Source organism: Pogona vitticeps, chromosome 5 (genome assembly GCF_051106095.1).
Source record: "Pogona vitticeps strain Pit_001003342236 chromosome 5, PviZW2.1, whole genome shotgun sequence".
Taxonomy (NCBI): domain Eukaryota; kingdom Metazoa; phylum Chordata; class Lepidosauria; order Squamata; family Agamidae; genus Pogona; species Pogona vitticeps.
The window spans coordinates 139,184,405-139,203,109 of record NC_135787.1 but is presented as its reverse complement, the minus strand read 5'-3'; the positions used below and the strand labels follow the sequence as shown (position 1 = coordinate 139,203,109).

The 18,705-nt window shown below is 38.5% G+C and overlaps 1 protein-coding gene across 5 annotated transcripts in view; it reads right to left on the bottom strand.

The window, feature by feature from the left end:
* Window positions 1–229: 229 nt before the first annotated feature.
* Window positions 230–18,705, bottom strand: part of TMEM117 (transmembrane protein 117) — a 277,135-nt gene continuing 258,659 nt past the window's right edge. For 4 of the 5 annotated variants that reach the window (XR_013537034.1, XM_020795539.3, XM_020795541.3 and 1 more), the window contains 2 exons: window positions 13,684–13,813; window positions 230–2,166 (listed from right to left, as the gene is read on the bottom strand). Coding sequence is in view for 4 of the 5 variants with exons in the window: in XM_020795539.3 (XP_020651198.1) it covers window positions 1,526–2,166; window positions 13,684–13,813 (771 nt within the window). In the remaining variant the exon portion in view is untranslated. The remainder of the gene's footprint in view (window positions 2,167–13,683; window positions 13,814–18,705) is intronic. The other variant, XM_078376879.1, reaches the window with a different exon arrangement.

Below are 18,705 nucleotides of genomic sequence, written 5' to 3'. Positions count from 1 at the left end.
AAAAGGTTCACTAATGGCCTTGCACCATCAGACCACAAAATAAATAAACAAATAAAGTGAAACCAATGAGGAAGAACTGGGAAACTTTTCACTGGTGTGACCATGGCCTCAGAAATATAACATTGTTATAAGAGTATACACACCTACCAGTTCAGACATCTAAAGTGTTTGTGAGGTACAAACATTCTTTTGGAAAAATATATGAATTCCAAGGTCAGAAGGCAGAAGAGAAAATAAAAGGAATCACTTCTTGATTTAATTTATTGATGTCATTTCTTACTAGTCAACACAGTGTTAATTTCTGCAAGTAACAAAACACCACAGTATCTGCTATTCTATTTCATGCATTTTCCCCCCTGCACCACAACAAGTTGTCAGAGCCCATTCTCTCTGTGGCACTGTGCAGGTCTCATGTTAATATATGTTAAGCCATATTTACATCAGCATTTACAAAAAACATCAGATGGCAGACTTCATTACTCTTGAGTGCATTCCTAATGTTGGCTCTTTGGCATTCCATAGGCTTCAGCCGAAGGGCTGGCTGTTCCACCAACACTGCATTTTAACCTTTGCTCTTAAAAAGATGAAGGGCACGATTTTAATCAGGTCTCAATTTAGCTCTAATTATAAAAAAAACATAATTAGGAATTATCGCCTAATTGCAATTACTTGAGGAGGAAGTCTCATGTTCCTAAGCAGTGACCCATGCTACATTATCATTCTGGTATTATGGATTTGTATTTGCATTGGGAAGATGGCCAGCAAAATTAAAAGGTAATTAACATGCTTCTTTGAAGTCCAGTTGTCAAAGTCATTGACACTGTAGATCAGTAAATTAGAATCAAACTATCACTACCATTGCATATTAGAAACCTTTAACCAAAACAGTGACCATTAATTTTATTTGTGTGTTGATGGCACATCCAGCCAGCCAGAGAAGTTCTAAACCAGGGGCAGACAATGTACGATGTACCTGATACATCTTTGTTTCCCCCTTCCCCTAAAAGAGATTATGTTGCTGTTTGAAGACCATCATCCAGTTCCCAGAAAGGATGAATAATAAGGATCTGAAATAATATTTACCATATTCAGCTTGTAGAGAACACATTTGTGTGTTCATGCCACATCCATCAGTCAATAATGTCTAAATCATGTTATTTAAAAGACATTTCTCCTTTCAAAATAGATGAAAACGACAGTGTTCTACCTCTTCTACAAGTTAGACCATCTAATGTTTCAAGGCACCACCAAAGTAGATTTTTTAAATACCTGCAAGTAGTCTGATACACTATTGCAATTTTTAGAAGCAAATCTATAAAGAAATGTTTCATATAATACAATAGGCACAAGTCTTTATAATAAATAGAAAACAAATTCATACAAAACAAAAGCACGTTGAGCACCGTTGGGGTAGGGTTGTCTCTCTTTCTTGTTCTAAAGACTATGTAAACTGCCACTTACAAAAAAAATGAACAGTGAACTCTCTCTATAATTTCATGTTTCAGTCCTTTGAAGAGGAACATTATTAAGTTAAAGGAGTATCCTTCTGTACAGCAGGCTCCCTTACTGGTTGCAACGGACTTGGCTGCTCATGTAGATGAGCATGAAGATTTTCAGATGTTAGGAGGGAAGAATTAAAGACGATCTCACTTAAATCTGACTTGATGGATATCAAGTGTGGGTCATCGTAGCTCAAAGGCTCTTCCGTTAAAACTTGTGTGTTCTCTCGTGTCATTGCCACATCAGACGGTGACTTCCTTTTCATTCGTGTGTACGATCTGTCAAGGTTCTCCATGCCTTGATCAGTTTTCTGAAATCGTCCGAAGAACCAGATAAAGAAACCAAACAAAGCAAAAGCCAGTAGAGATGGAATGAAGGCCAAGCATTTGACATCTAGGCTTGCACCAATGTATCGGCTGTGCAGGAACATATCTCCTTCAGCGTAGGTCCTGTTGGTCAAAGGGTTAGTGTTGTTCGACCTCCATTCCCAAGACAATTTGGTTCTGTTGAGATCCTTTAAACTTTCTGAGTCTTCCACAGTGTAGATTTTTTGCCCAGGACCAATATACTGACCATATTCATCAGGTTTGTAAAACATTTGATTCTTCCACATGTTCAGATCCAAGATTAACACAAGAAATATGATGCCATAGTTAAACCATTTGCCTGTAGCAGAAAGAAAAGCAATAAAGAAACATTATTATTAGATAAGTCATGTTTACAAAGACAGGAACTGAAACAGTACAGAAAAAGTCACTTAAAAATAATAATAAGAGAGCCCTTTCAATTAATTTGCACAATGAAGTTTTAATTGAATTCTTAGAGTCAGATTTGTAACTGAATAAGTTTTACTATTTCAGAATGATGTCTAGCCTTGTAATAAGTCATTTGGGAATATAAGTCACTAGCACAATCACTGAATTCATGCAGCCATTTATAGGTGACCTGTGGGTTAAAAGCACAAGGAAATAAAGTGTAGATCAATATGCTGAAAGAGCAGCCTTTTAAGAATTTTAAAAATAGTTACACAAAAATACTTCCCCAAAAGGAAAAACCACACCAAAAGGGCTGTCCTATAAGTTACACATCATCTAATCGTAAGTTGCTACTAATCATGCATTCATGTAGAATTAGTACTGTGGTGAAAATGAGCTTTCATGGAACTTGGATCAAGGAAGGTAGGAGGCTACCAAGCAGCAGACAACAGATGTGCAAATATTGTTGTCAAGGATCCAGTCGCACATGCTACACGGCTGATGAATTGTATTCCTCATTCTTGACTCAGCTGATATGCTTTGGACATTTAACTGTTGACATCTATTTATCTCTTTCTTCATCTTTCCCTTTTACTATTCCAAGTGATGTTATCTACTTTCCTCCATATCTTCTTCTCCAGTGTCATGTTCCCTTAATCCTAATATGAATTGAACACACTCTTAGACTACATGGGCTAGAGTTGGCATTTATGCAAATACTGTTAAATAAATGGTTTATGCCAGCATTCATTTAAGGTCTACTCAATAGACCTAACAATTGGGTTTTGCCCAATATGTTCCATAAGGGGTCAGTCTGTTGTAACAGATGGAGTGTTGGACAGTCAAGAGACCTGGATTTAAATCCAAGTCAGTCATAAAACTCTCTAGGGAGTAGGCTGGCAATGGTCAACTGCTTCTTGATCATCTCATATATGTCAAAACCCTGTGAAGGTCATTGTAAGTCAAAAGTGACTTGATGATACCTAACAACAAGGTTTACTTTTTACAAACTGCTGAATACAAGGGACCACATGATCACTTCTTTTTGTTAAAGTGTTCCTAAGTGAATCCACTCAGGTTTTGGTGCCTAGGTTTTGGATGACCAGGTAGAGGTACCTAAGTGTCTAAGTCCTCCCTAATGTCATGCCAGCACACTCTGTAAAGTAGCTGCAGTTAGCCACAGCAACTCCACTTGCATGTGGATAAAAATCCAGAAGGGTCTTGGTCTAAAAAAATAGTAGGTGTGTCTAGGTGGCACAGATATATCAGAGAGAATATTTAATTAATTGGTTTAATCTACTAATATTTGCCACATTCCAAGTGCCAAATTCCATTAACATGACAACTTATTAAGATCTTGATTAGTGTAATGCTTACTCATGCCTTTAATAGTTTTAGTTGATCTGTAACGAGCAGTGACAAGAAGGAAAAATTTTGAGCAATGGCCAGGAGAAGCAGAAATGTTGATTCTACATGAGAGGGAAGGAATGGGATGCACTTGTGTGGTAGTGCATGAAAATGTCCAGCATATTTTCAGAAGCACTTAAAATGATTTTCTTTACATTAAGAATGCTCCATCTTTGATTTACCACGTGATCTAGTAGTCACTTGTTGCTTTATTACATTATTGCACTGGATCAGTGCCCTCTAACTGGGATAAAGACACTTAAACTTGAGTCTTCTAAAATCTTAACTATTCAAGATTTTCTGACTTAAATCAGCACAATGCCACTTTAATTGTCATGACTTTATCTTAGGAAATCCTGAAGTAAGGGCTCTCAACACAGATAATTAAAATTATATACAGTGACCCTCAGTCACTCTTCTCAGGTTACCATGAAAATTGTGAATTAAGGAAGTTCATTAGTGCTCTCCTGCAGAGAATTCTAATTACCTTGCCAAAGTAAAAATCCCATAATTCCCTAGCATAAAGGCATGACAGTTGAAGTGGGATCAAAATGATATAACTGTATACACCATGTAATAGTCAGCATCTACAGAAGGCAACAAAAGTAAATTCCAAGTTCCTCATTTGATGCAGAACATGTCTATTATTCAATTTCAGGGCTGAATATTCCATGGTGGTGTATATTCTGGTGCAAAAATCTTTGAGAGCTATATACAGTCTCTAGGCCTTCCATTCCCTCACCCTAAAATTAAGAAAAAGGCTCAAATGGAGGGGCTGTTCTTGTTTTGTCTGACTTTCTAGAAGCATGTGCTCAAAACGCCGCTCTTCTGTTTTCTCCCTCATCTCAGCTACCCTGACTGCAAAAAGCATCAAATGTTCCCATACCACCAGAAAGCATTTTCCAACATGTTTGCAAATATGCAATCCTGTACACAGATGAACAAAACAGGAAGCCTTCTGAGATTTCTGTAACAATCGCTCTGCTTGGATTACTTTGTTTTTACCTTTGACCTTTCTATTTTTGCCTGCAGGGTCCTGGGGGCACCTCTGTGTCTAGAGTGCTCCAGACACGCATCTTCTGCTTTAGCGGACGCTGTCAGCCTCTCAATTCAAATGACAAGTACCAGTGAGATACTTTTCAGGGCCTGAGAGAGAAATTACTTACATCACTGGATACCTGAATCAGTGCAGTTTATTCTGTTGTTGTCATGTACCATCAAATGCTTCTGACTTATAGGGACCATATGAATTAACTACCTCATGAAGTATGTATTATTAGCAGCCCTGCTTAGAACTTGCAAAAAGGAGAAGGCCTTCTCTGTTGCTGCTCCCAGACTTTGGAACTCCCTCTGACAGGAAGCCAGGTTTTCTCTTCAGGCAAACTTTCCCTCAGTGGTGTTTTTAATGGACTCTTATGCCTTATTGCTTTTTTAAAACCACTTTTAGTGTGGTATTTGCTTGATTCTTTTTGGTACTTGTATACTTACTGTTTTTAACTTTAGGCAGCCAGTTACTAAAGGAAAACTTGACAGAAGAGAAAGGGCTTCACCTGCTTGCAGAAGGACAGCAAAGTACAGTAAAAGCTAAGCTATCTTAGAAGATTCCCTGGAAAAGAACCCTGATGTTGGGAAAGTGTGAGGGCAAGAGGAGAAGGGGACGACAGAAAACGAGATGGTTGGACAGTGTCATCGAAGCTACCAACATGAATTTGACCCAGCTTCGGGAGGCAGTGGAAGACAGGAGGGCCTGGCATGCTCTGGTCCATGGGGTCATGTGAAGAGTTGGACATGACCAAATGACTAAACAACAACAAAGCTATCTTAACTCAAGATTGCCCATTTTTGTATGACTCCCAATAGCCAGAGTCCTGTTGTTGATTTACATTGATGTGTCTTATTGCATAAATCATTGTAAACAATTACTGCTAATAAGTTGCCATGTGCATTTCCAGTCATGTGTAAGTCATGAACTAGACTTTGCACACAGCTAGGAATGTGAGCTTATCGATTAGTGGCAATTTACCACAACAATCTACAAGATTATGGTTATGCCACTGTAAATCCACAGCAGGATTCTAGCCAATGTTTCTTGGTATTATTGTTTTTCCAGTAAGCCTTGTATTCCCATGATATGCCCATAATATTGTTTTTCTCCTCACTTTTGTTTTTTGCTTCTAGTGAGCATCAAGATTGATTTGATTTAAAATCCAATTATTTCTCTCTCTCTCTCTCTCTCAATCTCTTTTGTGGCCCATGGTGTTCAAAAAGCTATTCTCCAATAGCATATTTTGAATGAATTGATTTTTCCCCATCTGCTTTTTTTTTATTGTCCAGCTCTTATTTTTGGACAGTAATCAGGAGTGACATTATACGGATGATCTTGTCTTGGTTTCCAGTGACATGTTACTACACATAAGGATATTTTCTAATTCCTCCATAGATGCCATTCAAAGACTCATTCTTTTGATTTCTTAATTGCAGCTTCCATTTTGATTTATGATTGAACCAGGGTGTGGAAAGTCCTTAATAATTTTGATTCTTCTTTGTCAACATTAAAGTAGTATAGTTTTTTAACAAACATTATTTTCATCTTCTTAACATACAACAGTAATTCTACTTTTGTACTTTTTTCTTAACCTTCATCAATAGTCATTGAAAGTCTTTTTTATTTTCTGAAAGTGATATGGTGATTAGGGGATTTTCATATTTATACAAAAGGAAAAAAGCACATGAAACGATTTTTTAAATTTTTGTGTTCTTTAGTTGTTTTGTAAAATGGAAGCTCTGAAGCAGAAATAATTTACATTTACAAAAGGATACACTAAAGTTTTGTGTATTTTTTTGGGTTTTCCTCTTTCATTCAAGCTTTCTTTCTCCCTTTGTATGTTAGATCATCTGATAATTTATTTATCCAATAAGGTCACAATAGCTATTGCAAAGACATGGTGATGTGACCAACAAGGACTCAGTAGCCAATGAGAAGATCAGTAGGAGGGCGAATGTTGAGTCTGTAGAAGGGCCAGGGTCCAAGTTAGGAGTGCCCTTTTTGATTTACAGCTCCTTGGGCAGGGGAATCATTGTTTGCTGCCGAGCACTTAGTGCCCTCCATCTTGCTTTTACTGCCTACTTGCATCTCCATCTTGGATCCTCTCCTTCTTTGTTCTTTTTCCTTGATTTTTTATGGGACCCCTCCCCTCCCAATGTTTTGGCCGAATTATTTAAGACACTAGCTTGGAGCAAAGGAGGTTCTAGCCAGGACAATACGAAAAGAAAAATCATGGATGTGGGGCTTGGGAGTAGTTGTTATTTCAGGCCAAAAGGTGCCTGAGTGGTGCCTGTGACCACTTGAAGAGTATGTGACCTAGTTAACATAAAAATAAGTAGAAAGGTCAGCACCTCCTGGGAAGGGAAATCACAAACAGCACCTATGCAACGTCTCTATGGTATTTCACATCACTTCTTTGTGTTATGTGGTGGGAGAACTTGTTCACCTTTCATGTGATGCTTGATTTGCTATACATTTGATCTCACCAGCTGGGAAAGAAGAAAATCACACACAGAAATAAAACATATACAACAAGGTATTGTAGCCCTTTTTGAATATTTATTTCAATGTGATCTTAGAATCAGACGCATTATGTCTGAAGAAATGAACTTTAATCTGCAAAAGATCATACTGAAAAAATGTTATGTTTAAAGGTACCACAATATGTTTATCTGCATTTGTTTTGCTTGTCCCCCCCCAGACCAACTAAGAGGGCTACTTCTCTGAAATCCGCACACTTAAAATAAAACAGAGTTCTGTCAAAAGGAACAGTGAAAAAAAAGTATACAGAGCAAAGAAAGGAAATATTGGGGGGGGGGCTTTATACCTTCTACAATTCCTCATTTATTCCATAAATGTTAGATTAAATACATTCATTCTAGCTCAGCTATAATCTATGTAACATACATAAGAGAAAATCTGTTAGATCCAGCAAGAGTTTCTTCTGAATAAACAACTATAGGATCAAACAGCACACAATTTTTCTGATGCTTAACAACGGATAATTCTATGGTTTTGTAACAGGTGAATGCCGTACTTTGCTTGCTAAAAGAGAATGAAGTGACTTCTCACTGAAACGCTGTTGTCACAGAATGCTGTTATATATTTACATTCAAACCACCGGACTTACAAAGGTCTGGTGCTGTTGGATAATAAATAGATTTTAAAGAATCTAGGTTAGCTCCTAAATGTATTTTAACAAGGAAACAGTTGGAGAGGGGATAACTAAACTTACTTTTAAGTCCTACAAATCTCCCTTGGTACCATGGAAACTAGGCTACACTGTGTATTTACATAAACTGCTGCCTAGGAAAGAAAGCACACACTCTGCAATGAGCCATCTGTCAAGGGAAATCCAGATGAGTTAAGCAGATGCAAAAACGCAAGTTCCTTCTATGTACACAGATAAAAGCAAGAATGGAAACGGCACACAAAAAATATTTAACATGGACTAAAACACACATTTGGTACTCTGCTATACCAAGGAATTTAAAAAGAAGAAGTCAGCAATGTATTTCAAGCTCAGGAGATGTTCCCAAAGATAAAGTCATAATGGTGGATATGGCGCAACTGGCATAATTGCTGTCATAAAACAGACCAACTAAGCAATGGACAATCATGCGTTGTTACTTTGCACTGGGTGTAACCTGGATCAGAGTCCAGAAACATTTAATTTATCCTAATTCAAAGCTTCCTATTCCCCACCTCCCAATGTTAGGTTCCTATTGCGTTGGGGAAGCCTCTAAAGGTAAAAAACCTTAACTAGTTTGCTTTTGCTATGAAGTATAAAAGAGCTAAAAGTAACAATTCAAGGTGGGGAGGAGAATAAAACTAGAGGCAACAGCTAATAGAATAATAGAATATAACTTTTATTGAAGAGGTCTTCAGACTGTTTCAAATACACCATACACAATATACTAGGGGCAACAACTAATGGTCTGAACATGAGTCAGGAAAAATTGCAGAAAGTATACAACATTTTCCACTTTTTTCTCTGAAAATGTTGATATTTGGGGGGGACCAAATGAAGTTCTTGAGTGTTCATGAGAGCTTCTGAGTGACCTGCTTCCAAACCAAAGACTTGCCAGATGTTCACTTCCCTATGGAAGACATACAGAACACATAGGAAGACACACCCCAGTTTGTATCCAGGTCTGTAAATCAACTCTGCACCTCAGATGACTTCTTTCAGGACACCTTGCAAAGCTCTAAAGACCCAACCAACTTATTGTCATGTCAACACTGAGTCCCTGGTTCAGGATCTGGAAACAATGCACAGCTATTTCTTCCAAATAAATAGAAGATCATTCAGGAGCAACAGCTACCAATCTCTTCATGGAATGTCTTTTAAAAGACTGTTGGGTTTGGTCTTTGAATGGCTGTTGTTCTGGGAGAGAAGGCATGAAGTTAAAAAAACACACACACAACAACAACAACCCTGTTGTTATGTGCTGCCAAGTTGCCTCTGACTTATGGTGACCCTATGAATGAGAAATCTCCAAAATGTCCTGTCCAAAACACCTGTGCTCAGTTCTTGCAAACTCAAGACTGTGGCTTTCTTTAGAGAGTCATTGTATTTGGTCTTCCTTTTCTCCTACCTTCAACCTTTCCCAGCCTTTTTGAGTTTTCTAGAGAATCCTGCCTTCTCATGATGTGCCCAGAATAGAACAGCCTCTGTTTCAACATTTTTGCCTCGAGAGATACTTCAGGCTTGATTTGCTCTAGTATCCACATGCTCATCTTCTGCTAATCCAAGGTATCAGCACCATATGTTAAAGAAATCATTTTTCCCCTGTCAGTTTTTTTCCTGTCTAGTTTTCACACCCATAAATGGTGATTAGAAATATGAGAGTATGTATGATCTTGGTCTTCATCTCCAGTGACACACCCTTACGCTTGATCATCTTTTCTAATTCCTTCATTGCTGCCCTTCCTAGTCAGTCTTCTTCTGATTCTTGGCTGCAATCTTCATTTGGATTGATGATGGAACCAAGGTATACAAAATCTCTATTTCAATTTCTTCATTGCAAGTGCTAAAGTTGTGTCGTTCTTATGTAGTCATGAATTTTGTCTTCTTAACATTCAAAATGCAGTCCTGCTGTGGTACCTGATTTTTCATGTTCCATAAAAGTTGTCTCAAGTCACTGCTGCCTTCTGCCAGTAAGATGGTGTCATCTGAATTTTTAAATTATTGATGCTTCTTCAACCAATTTTCACTCCTCCTTCACCTGCATCTAGTCTTTCTGTATGAAATGTTCTGCATACAGATTGAACAGAAAAAGGGATAAAATGCACCCATGTCTGACACCTGTGCCTATAGGAAACCATTCTGTCTGTCTCTATTCTGTCCTAATAGAGGTCAGGACAATCAAGTGCTGAGGCACTCCCATTTCTTTCAAAACATCCCATAGTTTCCCATGATTCACAGTTGACGGCTACTGATCTTCTGAAATTCTTCTAAAATGAACCCATAAGGCTACACTGTATGTTTCATTAATGGATGCTGCAGTTTTGACAAAAGCAATGGTCAGGCAGGTTTGGGTAGTCCTGGGGATATGGCTCAAAAAAGTAACTTTTGCAACATCTGGATAAAACAAAAATCAGTGACAAAGATCTACAACATAATAGGAACTGCTGATAGACTGTGTTGTTGTCATTTATTCAGCATATTTTCCTGGTTTTTTGGATTCCCTCTCTCTGTCTCCTTGATATAAACTCTAAAAATCATTGTGCCTGCAATTAACAGTTTATAAATTTCCAAAGTTTAGGGACAAAGCTCAAAACCAAGCATTGATTTAAGAACAGATGGACCCAGGAAAGCCCACCCAAAGGGAATTTCTCATGCTGACTTGATGCCCTTTACGATTCTCCTAAAAATGGCACAGCGCTGAGATACAGCAGGCTTTTGCAATTCCCGTGATGTGACATGCATTCAAATAGGCTGATTTATGTAGCAAATCTAATAAATAGAACTTATTAATTCTGAGCTGGAGATGGGGGGGGGGGAGATCCACATTCTCTATTCATGTGTTTGTTCCCCTATTAAATTATCTCCTTCACCAAAAGAAATAATTTAAAAAAAAAACTCCATCAATTTGCTCTGGAGAAAGAAAATGCAGGTTATGAACAGCGGCCAATCATAGACAGTCTGCTTTGAAGAGGCCTGTGTAATGAAAATAAAGAACTATGCATTCGGACTGCCATAATAATTTATCTCACTGCCCACTGTATTTCCTTCATGGCCAAATTATCCGCACTGCCATGGCGCTTCCTACCTCATTTAGAGTGCTACGTTGACCATAAAAAGTTTTAATATATCGTTGCTGTTTTAATTAGTAACACTTTTAAACAGTGCAATTTACACTGTTGATTTCCAGGCTTACATTGCCATATGTTACTTTTTACATGTTAAGAGGGTATATATAACACACACACCCCAATCATTCAGCCAGTACATAAAGGAGAACTAATTTCATACAGGCTACCTATGTCCTTTCATGCTAGCATACCAGTCATACCTTACAAACATCTGAATGTACTGCACCTAGGAGAAGGAACTTAATTGGAAGAACACAGAGTTCTAACTCCTGTCCTCTGAAGGTGCCACCCACAGAGACTGGCAAAACGTTTGGAAGAAAAGCCTCCAGAACAGGGCCAAGCCTGAAAAACTTACAACAACCATTAATCGGGAGGCTTTGAAGTTTACCTAAACTTAACTTCATCTGATCTTCCTGTTCTTGCCCCTATACTATCCAGGAGCTTTCTTCTGAGGAGGAAGCTTGGGTGGAGCTACGACTTCTAATTTAGGCTTTCCTCCCAAGTCCATCACATTCAGTAGAACTCCATGAATGGAGAATTATGGTTTCTTCAAGCAAGAAAATCCAAAATAAAAAAACCCCACAACCCATCTCTTGTCCCATGCCCCCACCCAGGGAGAAACCTTGGGACAACTGTATTGATCAGCTACACATTTCTCTGTGTTTAAGCCTTTTAAAGCTCAAGTTCTTTCCACCACAAATATAAATAAACTTGAGTCTTCAAGTAGTCTTAAAAATAGATCTAAACAAATTCCCCACCCACCCAACCCCCCTGTACCAAATCCAGTAGGCACACAGCATGAAGAGGACTCTATTATACAGAACTGCTGCATAACTGTTAAAGATCAAGAGCTTCTTGGAAATGGAGAAGCAGCAACATTCAGGACTACGATGGTTGAATGAAATGAGATGTATAAAGAAATTTAAAAACAGATGACATCTTCTAAGGTTTCTACAGTTTTGAGATTTTGACTGACAGTTTTCAAGATTTAAAACCATAATGGTGTGCAAGGTTTTGAGAGCACATGTCTCGGGGTGTTACTAAAGTTTATGGGTCCTTTTAAGGAGAAAGCCAGGGTAAAAATATTGTAAATAAATAAATTTATGAAGGAAGGTGGGAGACTCTATAGTGCCTTGGGATATAATTGAGGAGGGAGGTTCTAGGGACTTTCAAATTGAGATTATCAAGTGATATGATGGTGTTAGATTTCATCTAGTGCAGTCAATAGGATCCAGAACCTGGAAAGGTAGAAATATAATTCTAGGAATTATAAAACCCTGAGAATAAACCCAGAGCTACTCAGTTCAAGCTCACAAGCTTCTCAGTGCAAAATAGACAGCTGTTTGGTAGCATTTTTATTATCAAGGCTGCTTTAAGATCCTGGATTAGTTTTCAAGTCTTTTAACTTTCAGAGCTTTCTGAGTTCCTCCTAATCATACATAATGGTTATAGCAAGATTATTAATTTGCTAAACAATGATTAGTTACATAAGTTATTCCTGTAAGAAACAAATGGGAGAACTGAACTGAAATGACACTTATTCAATTTTTGCCATTTTTTCCAATAATTTCATTTGTCTCTCATAGGATTGGGACCTGTTGAGAACCAAGTGACTATCTGAATTCCAAAACAAGCTTCCAAGTGTTACTACTGGGAGCTGAATTTGTCCTTTCCTATGGTAGATTGAGTGGGAGCACAGGCTTCCCCTTAGCTACTATCTAACATGAAAAATGAGCATATTAATTGCACTGGCACAATTAATGTCCAGTTTTTCCAAACCCCAAAGACTCTGAAATTCGAAACAGTGCTTAACATTAAGAACTGTTTTTTCAATCCTGTTATTTGCAGGATATCTTTCTCTCTCCTCTTGAATGTCAGGAAAAATTGCATTTTTTATTCTGCTTCTAGAAGCACTATATATTTCAGGCAGTCTTTGATGATAAAAAATGGGAGGTTCAGGAGGAGATGGGAGACTGGTTTGAATGCAAAACACACTGGCTGAAATCCTGTTTCTTAGCATAGTAAGATGCACTTGAGTATGACCATTTGAATCAATGGGCATTTGGTGAATCAAATCCTCTGTAAATTCCATTGAGTCAACTAGGTCTACTCTAGATAGTAAAGTAACTCTCAGCTAGAGTAGGCCCATTTGAATCAATGAAGCTTGAGGAGGAATTAACTCACTAAATCTCCACTGATTCAATGGGTTACTCTAGTATAATTTAATATGCTAAGCAGCAGGACCGCAGCCACTACATCTTTCTTAATGGGTGCTGAATCCCAAGTGAAAATAGACATCCAACCTCTGGCATGAGAAGGATAAGATACAATTATATATCTCTGAAGAAATTGTATAATGCAGTGGTTGATTTCTGGATTGTAGTAGTTCAGAATAACGTTTATTTTATTTTACAAAGATTTATCATGCAGAAGCGGTAACCAATGAATGTTAAATAATAATAATAACAGTGTGCTGTCAAGTCAGTTCTAACTTAAGGGTTTTTCTAGTTACAGAGTAGCCAGAAATTCCTTTTTCTGGGGGCACCCTACGACTGTGAAGCTTGCCGAACACTACATAGGCTGGCTCTTCTGGGATGCACAGTGGGGAATCAAACTCTCACCTTCTGGCCCTGCAGCCAGATGTCTATTGTTACGTACCTGTTATATGTATGTGATACTCCTCCTTAAAAATCCTTTTGAAATAAGGCAACTTAAACTGAAAGTGTGCAGCAGGCAAGCCGGGAAGATTTACATCAACATCACCCATGAAATGTGGAAATTCCCAGTCCTGATGAGAAATAACAGAAAATAAAATGACAGAAAATTATTTGTCATCTAAAACATTTAAACTATTTAAAATAAAATAAATATTTAAAATATTTAGCTATCATATTGCTCATTTGTGGAAAGTGGTTTGAAAACTAAAGTTCTGATTTCTCAATCTGCGTATTTGTTTTTTTAGATATGGGTGATTTCTGCTGGGGATCACTGTGTATAGAAGATCTATTTCCCTCCTTATGGAAACATCAGAAGTTAGAACTAGGCACCTTCTAGAAATATCCAAACTGAAGACAGTGTCTATCTTTTTCTAACAAACATATATACAGATAAATATCTGGTGGAATTCTCTGGCGGGTAGAGATAATAATAATGATGCCAGTGTGGATTACCTTTTCCAACATGTCAGTCCACTACTGCACCCCTGTACTACCATTTGCAAAACTGGAAAATCCAGCAGAAGAAATCTACTAGTTCACTGTTTTCTGTTGCTAGTGGTATATTTAGTCCCAAGTTGCTTACTTCTGTATTACATGTTTAGTCCTCCTTCAGAAACTCTGCGGTGGCACTCAAAACAGCAAGAAAACCGACAAAGATTACTGCCTATATGTTTACTTAATCAAAAGCCAACCAGAATTCTGGGAGGTACCTGCATAGCCAGAGATTATTTCTCCCACAAGCCCAGTATTGCCTAACTTGACTGTCGACAGTTCTCCAAGGTCTTTCAAGCAGAGGACTTTTCCACCACTGATACCTCACCTTTTTTCTTTCCATTTTTCAAGGGAGAGGCAAAGGATTGAACCTGGAGCCTTCTTTGTGTTATGCCTGTCCTCCCCTATTGAGCCATGGACACTCAGAACCATGCAGATTTTTGAGAAGCAAAAGAGGAGCTGTGAAGGTGACCACCACCACTGGAAGTTCTTCAGCTGAGTTCTAAAGGGGCTCTTTGGCTGAGACAGTAAACTTAATGAAGGACACAGAAATAAATTATCTCATTTTCTACCCTTGTAGCTCCTGAAAAGTTTCTCCAGAAGTTCTGGAAGTCCTCCTTAAGAACGTAAGAAGTGTAGCAAACTGTTTAGGAAGGGGAGAATCCAACAAAATTGGCTTCTAACTCTAAAATATGTTTCCTTAAGGAAATTCACAGGATGAAAATTTCCCACCCTCTGCTCTATCCAGCAAGACCGATATCCTATCTGGCATGATTCAAGAGGGCCCTTCCACTTTTTAGAGAGACTTTTGAGGGGTCACAAGCTGCCACACAGGGAGTAAATGGAACACTCTTCTGGTAAATTTCCTGTGTTGGGATCTAAATCCTACATTCTTTCCTTCCAGTCTCTCAGTCCTACTCTCTGGTTTGACAACCTGAAAGAGATGGGAAGCAGTGATAATTGCATGGATATTAATTGGGAGTCCAAAGAACAGGATCACCCAAGGGAAATCTAGTAAGTACTAATCCAATTCTTAAAATATGTATTTTAAATTTATCCAGCACAAGCCATTTCACCACTTCAGCAACTAGTGAAATTGCAGGATTTCTTTTCTTCTTTGATCAGTGACCCGAGAGCAACTCTGAGTGTACCATAGATTATTAACATCCAAGGCTTTCTCTCCAGTAGATGGTACAGAATTAACGCCGTTGGTTTGCATCAATTGTTATAAAAAGGGAGGGGGAGAAATTAGGCCCCTGCTGAGCTTCATTACAAACTATAATCAGAAATTGATTCTTTTCATTTCCAGTAATAGTCCTTGCTGCCACAATTAAACTGTCAGTTCATGGTCAGATAATTTAACAAGTAAGCACCTGGCCACAGAACTGATGCACACGCAGAACCTGCTGGAGGCAAAAAGAGATTCATTGTCAGCACAGAGGAACAAGTAGTTGTAAGATTGAATCCCTCTGTATCCCTTTCTATGCAAATGAGAACACTGATATCCATGAGGATCCAAGCAATTCACAGAACTACCCAAGAGTAGAGTTGGAAGAGGTCACAAGGGCTATACACTCCAACCCTTTGCCAATGCGAGAAATCCACATTCAAAACATCCCTGAGAGATGGCGTGAGGATGACGAGAGTAGCACGTCTAGAGCAGTGGTTATTAACCTTGGTTTCCCAGATGTTCTTAGACTACAGCTCCCAGAAATCCTGACCAGCACAGATAGTGGTGAAGGCTTCTGGGAGATTTAGTTCAAGAACATCTGGCAATCCAAGGTTAGGGAAGAAGGAAGAGAGAGTGAAAAATTGATGCCAGAGAGGAAGTAAGAAAACAGGTTGGCCTTCCGACTTTGGGCTTAGTTGGCTTCGGTTCTGCATGCAGCCCCAAGTAAAGGGCCTCAAAGAAATCTAGCTCTCAGCCAGCAGAATAATTTCCTATATGTGACTTACACAAATGATGCATGTGGAAATTTAAGGAGCAAGAAGTTTAATCTGCAAAAAATTAAGCTGCAAGAGGTTTCATTGCACAAAGTATATTAATAAGAAGGTCACTGTAGGCTGTCTTGTGAATGAGTGGGTCATCAGTAGACATTGTGACCAAAGAACTCCATCATCTTGTTTCAAGTAGTGCTTCCTTCAGATAATAGCTCTGGTGCAGCCTTTCCTCTGTTCTGGACCTCTGAGCTGGGAAACAAGAGACTGAACAAGGACTCCGCTTATGAATAAGCAAAGTCCTTCCTAGTGAGCAGACGGAGACCCTTCAGCAAATCTGTCAGACGGAAAAGGCTTTGTTTCAGGTCTCTCAGTCAGTGGATTCAATGCTCCCCTGAAGCCTGATCAGACATTACACAGAACATTGCACGGAACTCAAGTTCCATTTGTTGTTCTCCTATCATGGGAGCTTGGTAAGGAGGAGCTGGTCATGTCCTGACCTTTTCTACACTTGTATCAATTCACTGTGGTAAAACATTTCATGGATGAAGTGCTACACATTCTATGCAAGGTGGTGGTGGTGGTGGGGAGAACATCCCAAAGGGCCCTTTCTGTGCAATACAGGGAGGTAGGGTGGTAATAAGTGATGTAAGGATAGGAAAGGTTAACGCTCTCTGGTCAACCAAGCTGTGTTTCAATCACTGTGAACCTGAGAGCCTCCCTAAATAGAATGCTGATTCTGTATCTAAAATCAGTGTAGCCTTATGAGGGAAACCCCATCTTTTTATTTTAACTCAAAATTACCTTAATCTGCATTTGGCAAATCATCTGGATTTTGTTTTAAAACTGGACCATTGGGGGATAATGTAGCTCAGTTAGCATGTCTAATGCCCTAGGCAGCAATCCTGTGGCCAGCGGCTTGCTCAATAGCTGGTGCTACAGTCGCACAAGATGACAGCTGTATGCCTGCCTAGGCACGAGTAGACATGGTCTAGAGGGGCGGGGTATTAAATAAATAAATAAATAAATAAATAAATAAATAAATAAATAAATAAATAAATAAATAAATAAATAAATAAATAAATAAATAAATAAATAAATAAATAAATAAATAAATAAATAAATAAATAAATAGGCACAACCATCATCTCAGAAGACCACAGTAGCCACTATGCCGGTTGCACCTCCATACACAAGGAAATACTGAGCAGGATATTAACCTGCAAGATTTGCTTTTCCTGGTAGGATAATGGCATAAGAGGAGAAAACATATTTTTTGTCTTCAGCTTTACCTGCCCCTGTCCACAATCCATCCAAGGTTATCTCTTTTCTTACTTTCAAATACCCCTCCCTACTTTTTTCAGACTCTCAAGAGCTAAAACTCATCTGAGAAAGACAGTTTGTAAGAAAAAAGCAGCAGGGTCACAAAATGGAGAAGGCAAAGGCATGAGGGACACTCTCTTCCTTTCTCTTATCACTTCTTCACCTCCCAGTCCCTCTGCCTACAGCTTCTGCTGAGGAAAAAGAGCTGGTGCAGAGAATTACAACTGTTGTAGGAAAGCTCTAGTATTGTCTTCACTCTGTGGAAGGGTGTGTGGAGAGTGGAGACAATTAATGATTTTTGGAGTGCCTGCCAAGATACTTTAAAATAGAAATTTAGCAGAGTTGATCAAAAGTGAAGAAAAAACTGATCATAAATTGTCTTCATTTTTTAAAAGAAGAACAGGAATTCAGAAAGCCACTATGGCAAGCCTTGTTTTTATCAGCTGTTCAATATGGTACTATCTCTGTCCTGCTTGGAAAGAAGAGGAATGGCAAGCAATCATGATTAAAAAAATACAGCTCTAGCACCAAAAAGCCTCCTGTCATACCCCAAACATCAAAATTGCCAGCAAACCAATCACGATACATAGGGTAATAAAGCTATATCACACACAGAGGTGTCAAAAATCCAACCCTAATTTAGTACAGATATGCATCATATAAGACGCAGAGAAATATACCACAATCAATAATTCTGAATTTTTGTCACTCCACACAAGTGCACGTGCACACTCATGCACACACCCACATCAGCGTCAGAAATAATTTTCACCCTCATTCAGAGCTCTGCTTGCAGATTACAACACTCACAAAATAGGTACCTTAACTCAATTTATTCAGGCAGGTTTGAAGTCCAGTAGCCATCCCTTTATAATTGATACATGGTTCCCCACCTCCTTTCGTTTTCACTCTGGTATAACTATTCATATATAAAGGTTAATCACAGTATGTGAGCATCATGTAGTCTGGAATATTTCGGTGGGTAATCATGTAGACTTTTGTTGAGCAGGGGGACCATTTTCTAAGTTAGCGAGAGCATGCTGTGCAATGCATGCGGTTGTATTAGTTACCGGACAATGAATTCTTAAACTAAATTGCACATAAGTTACTGTAATTGCAAAAATAAATGCACACAGTCATGCCAACAGTCCATACTTGTCCCTTTTATGCACTGGAAGCGCTTGTTGGAATCAGCTACTAATAAAAGTAT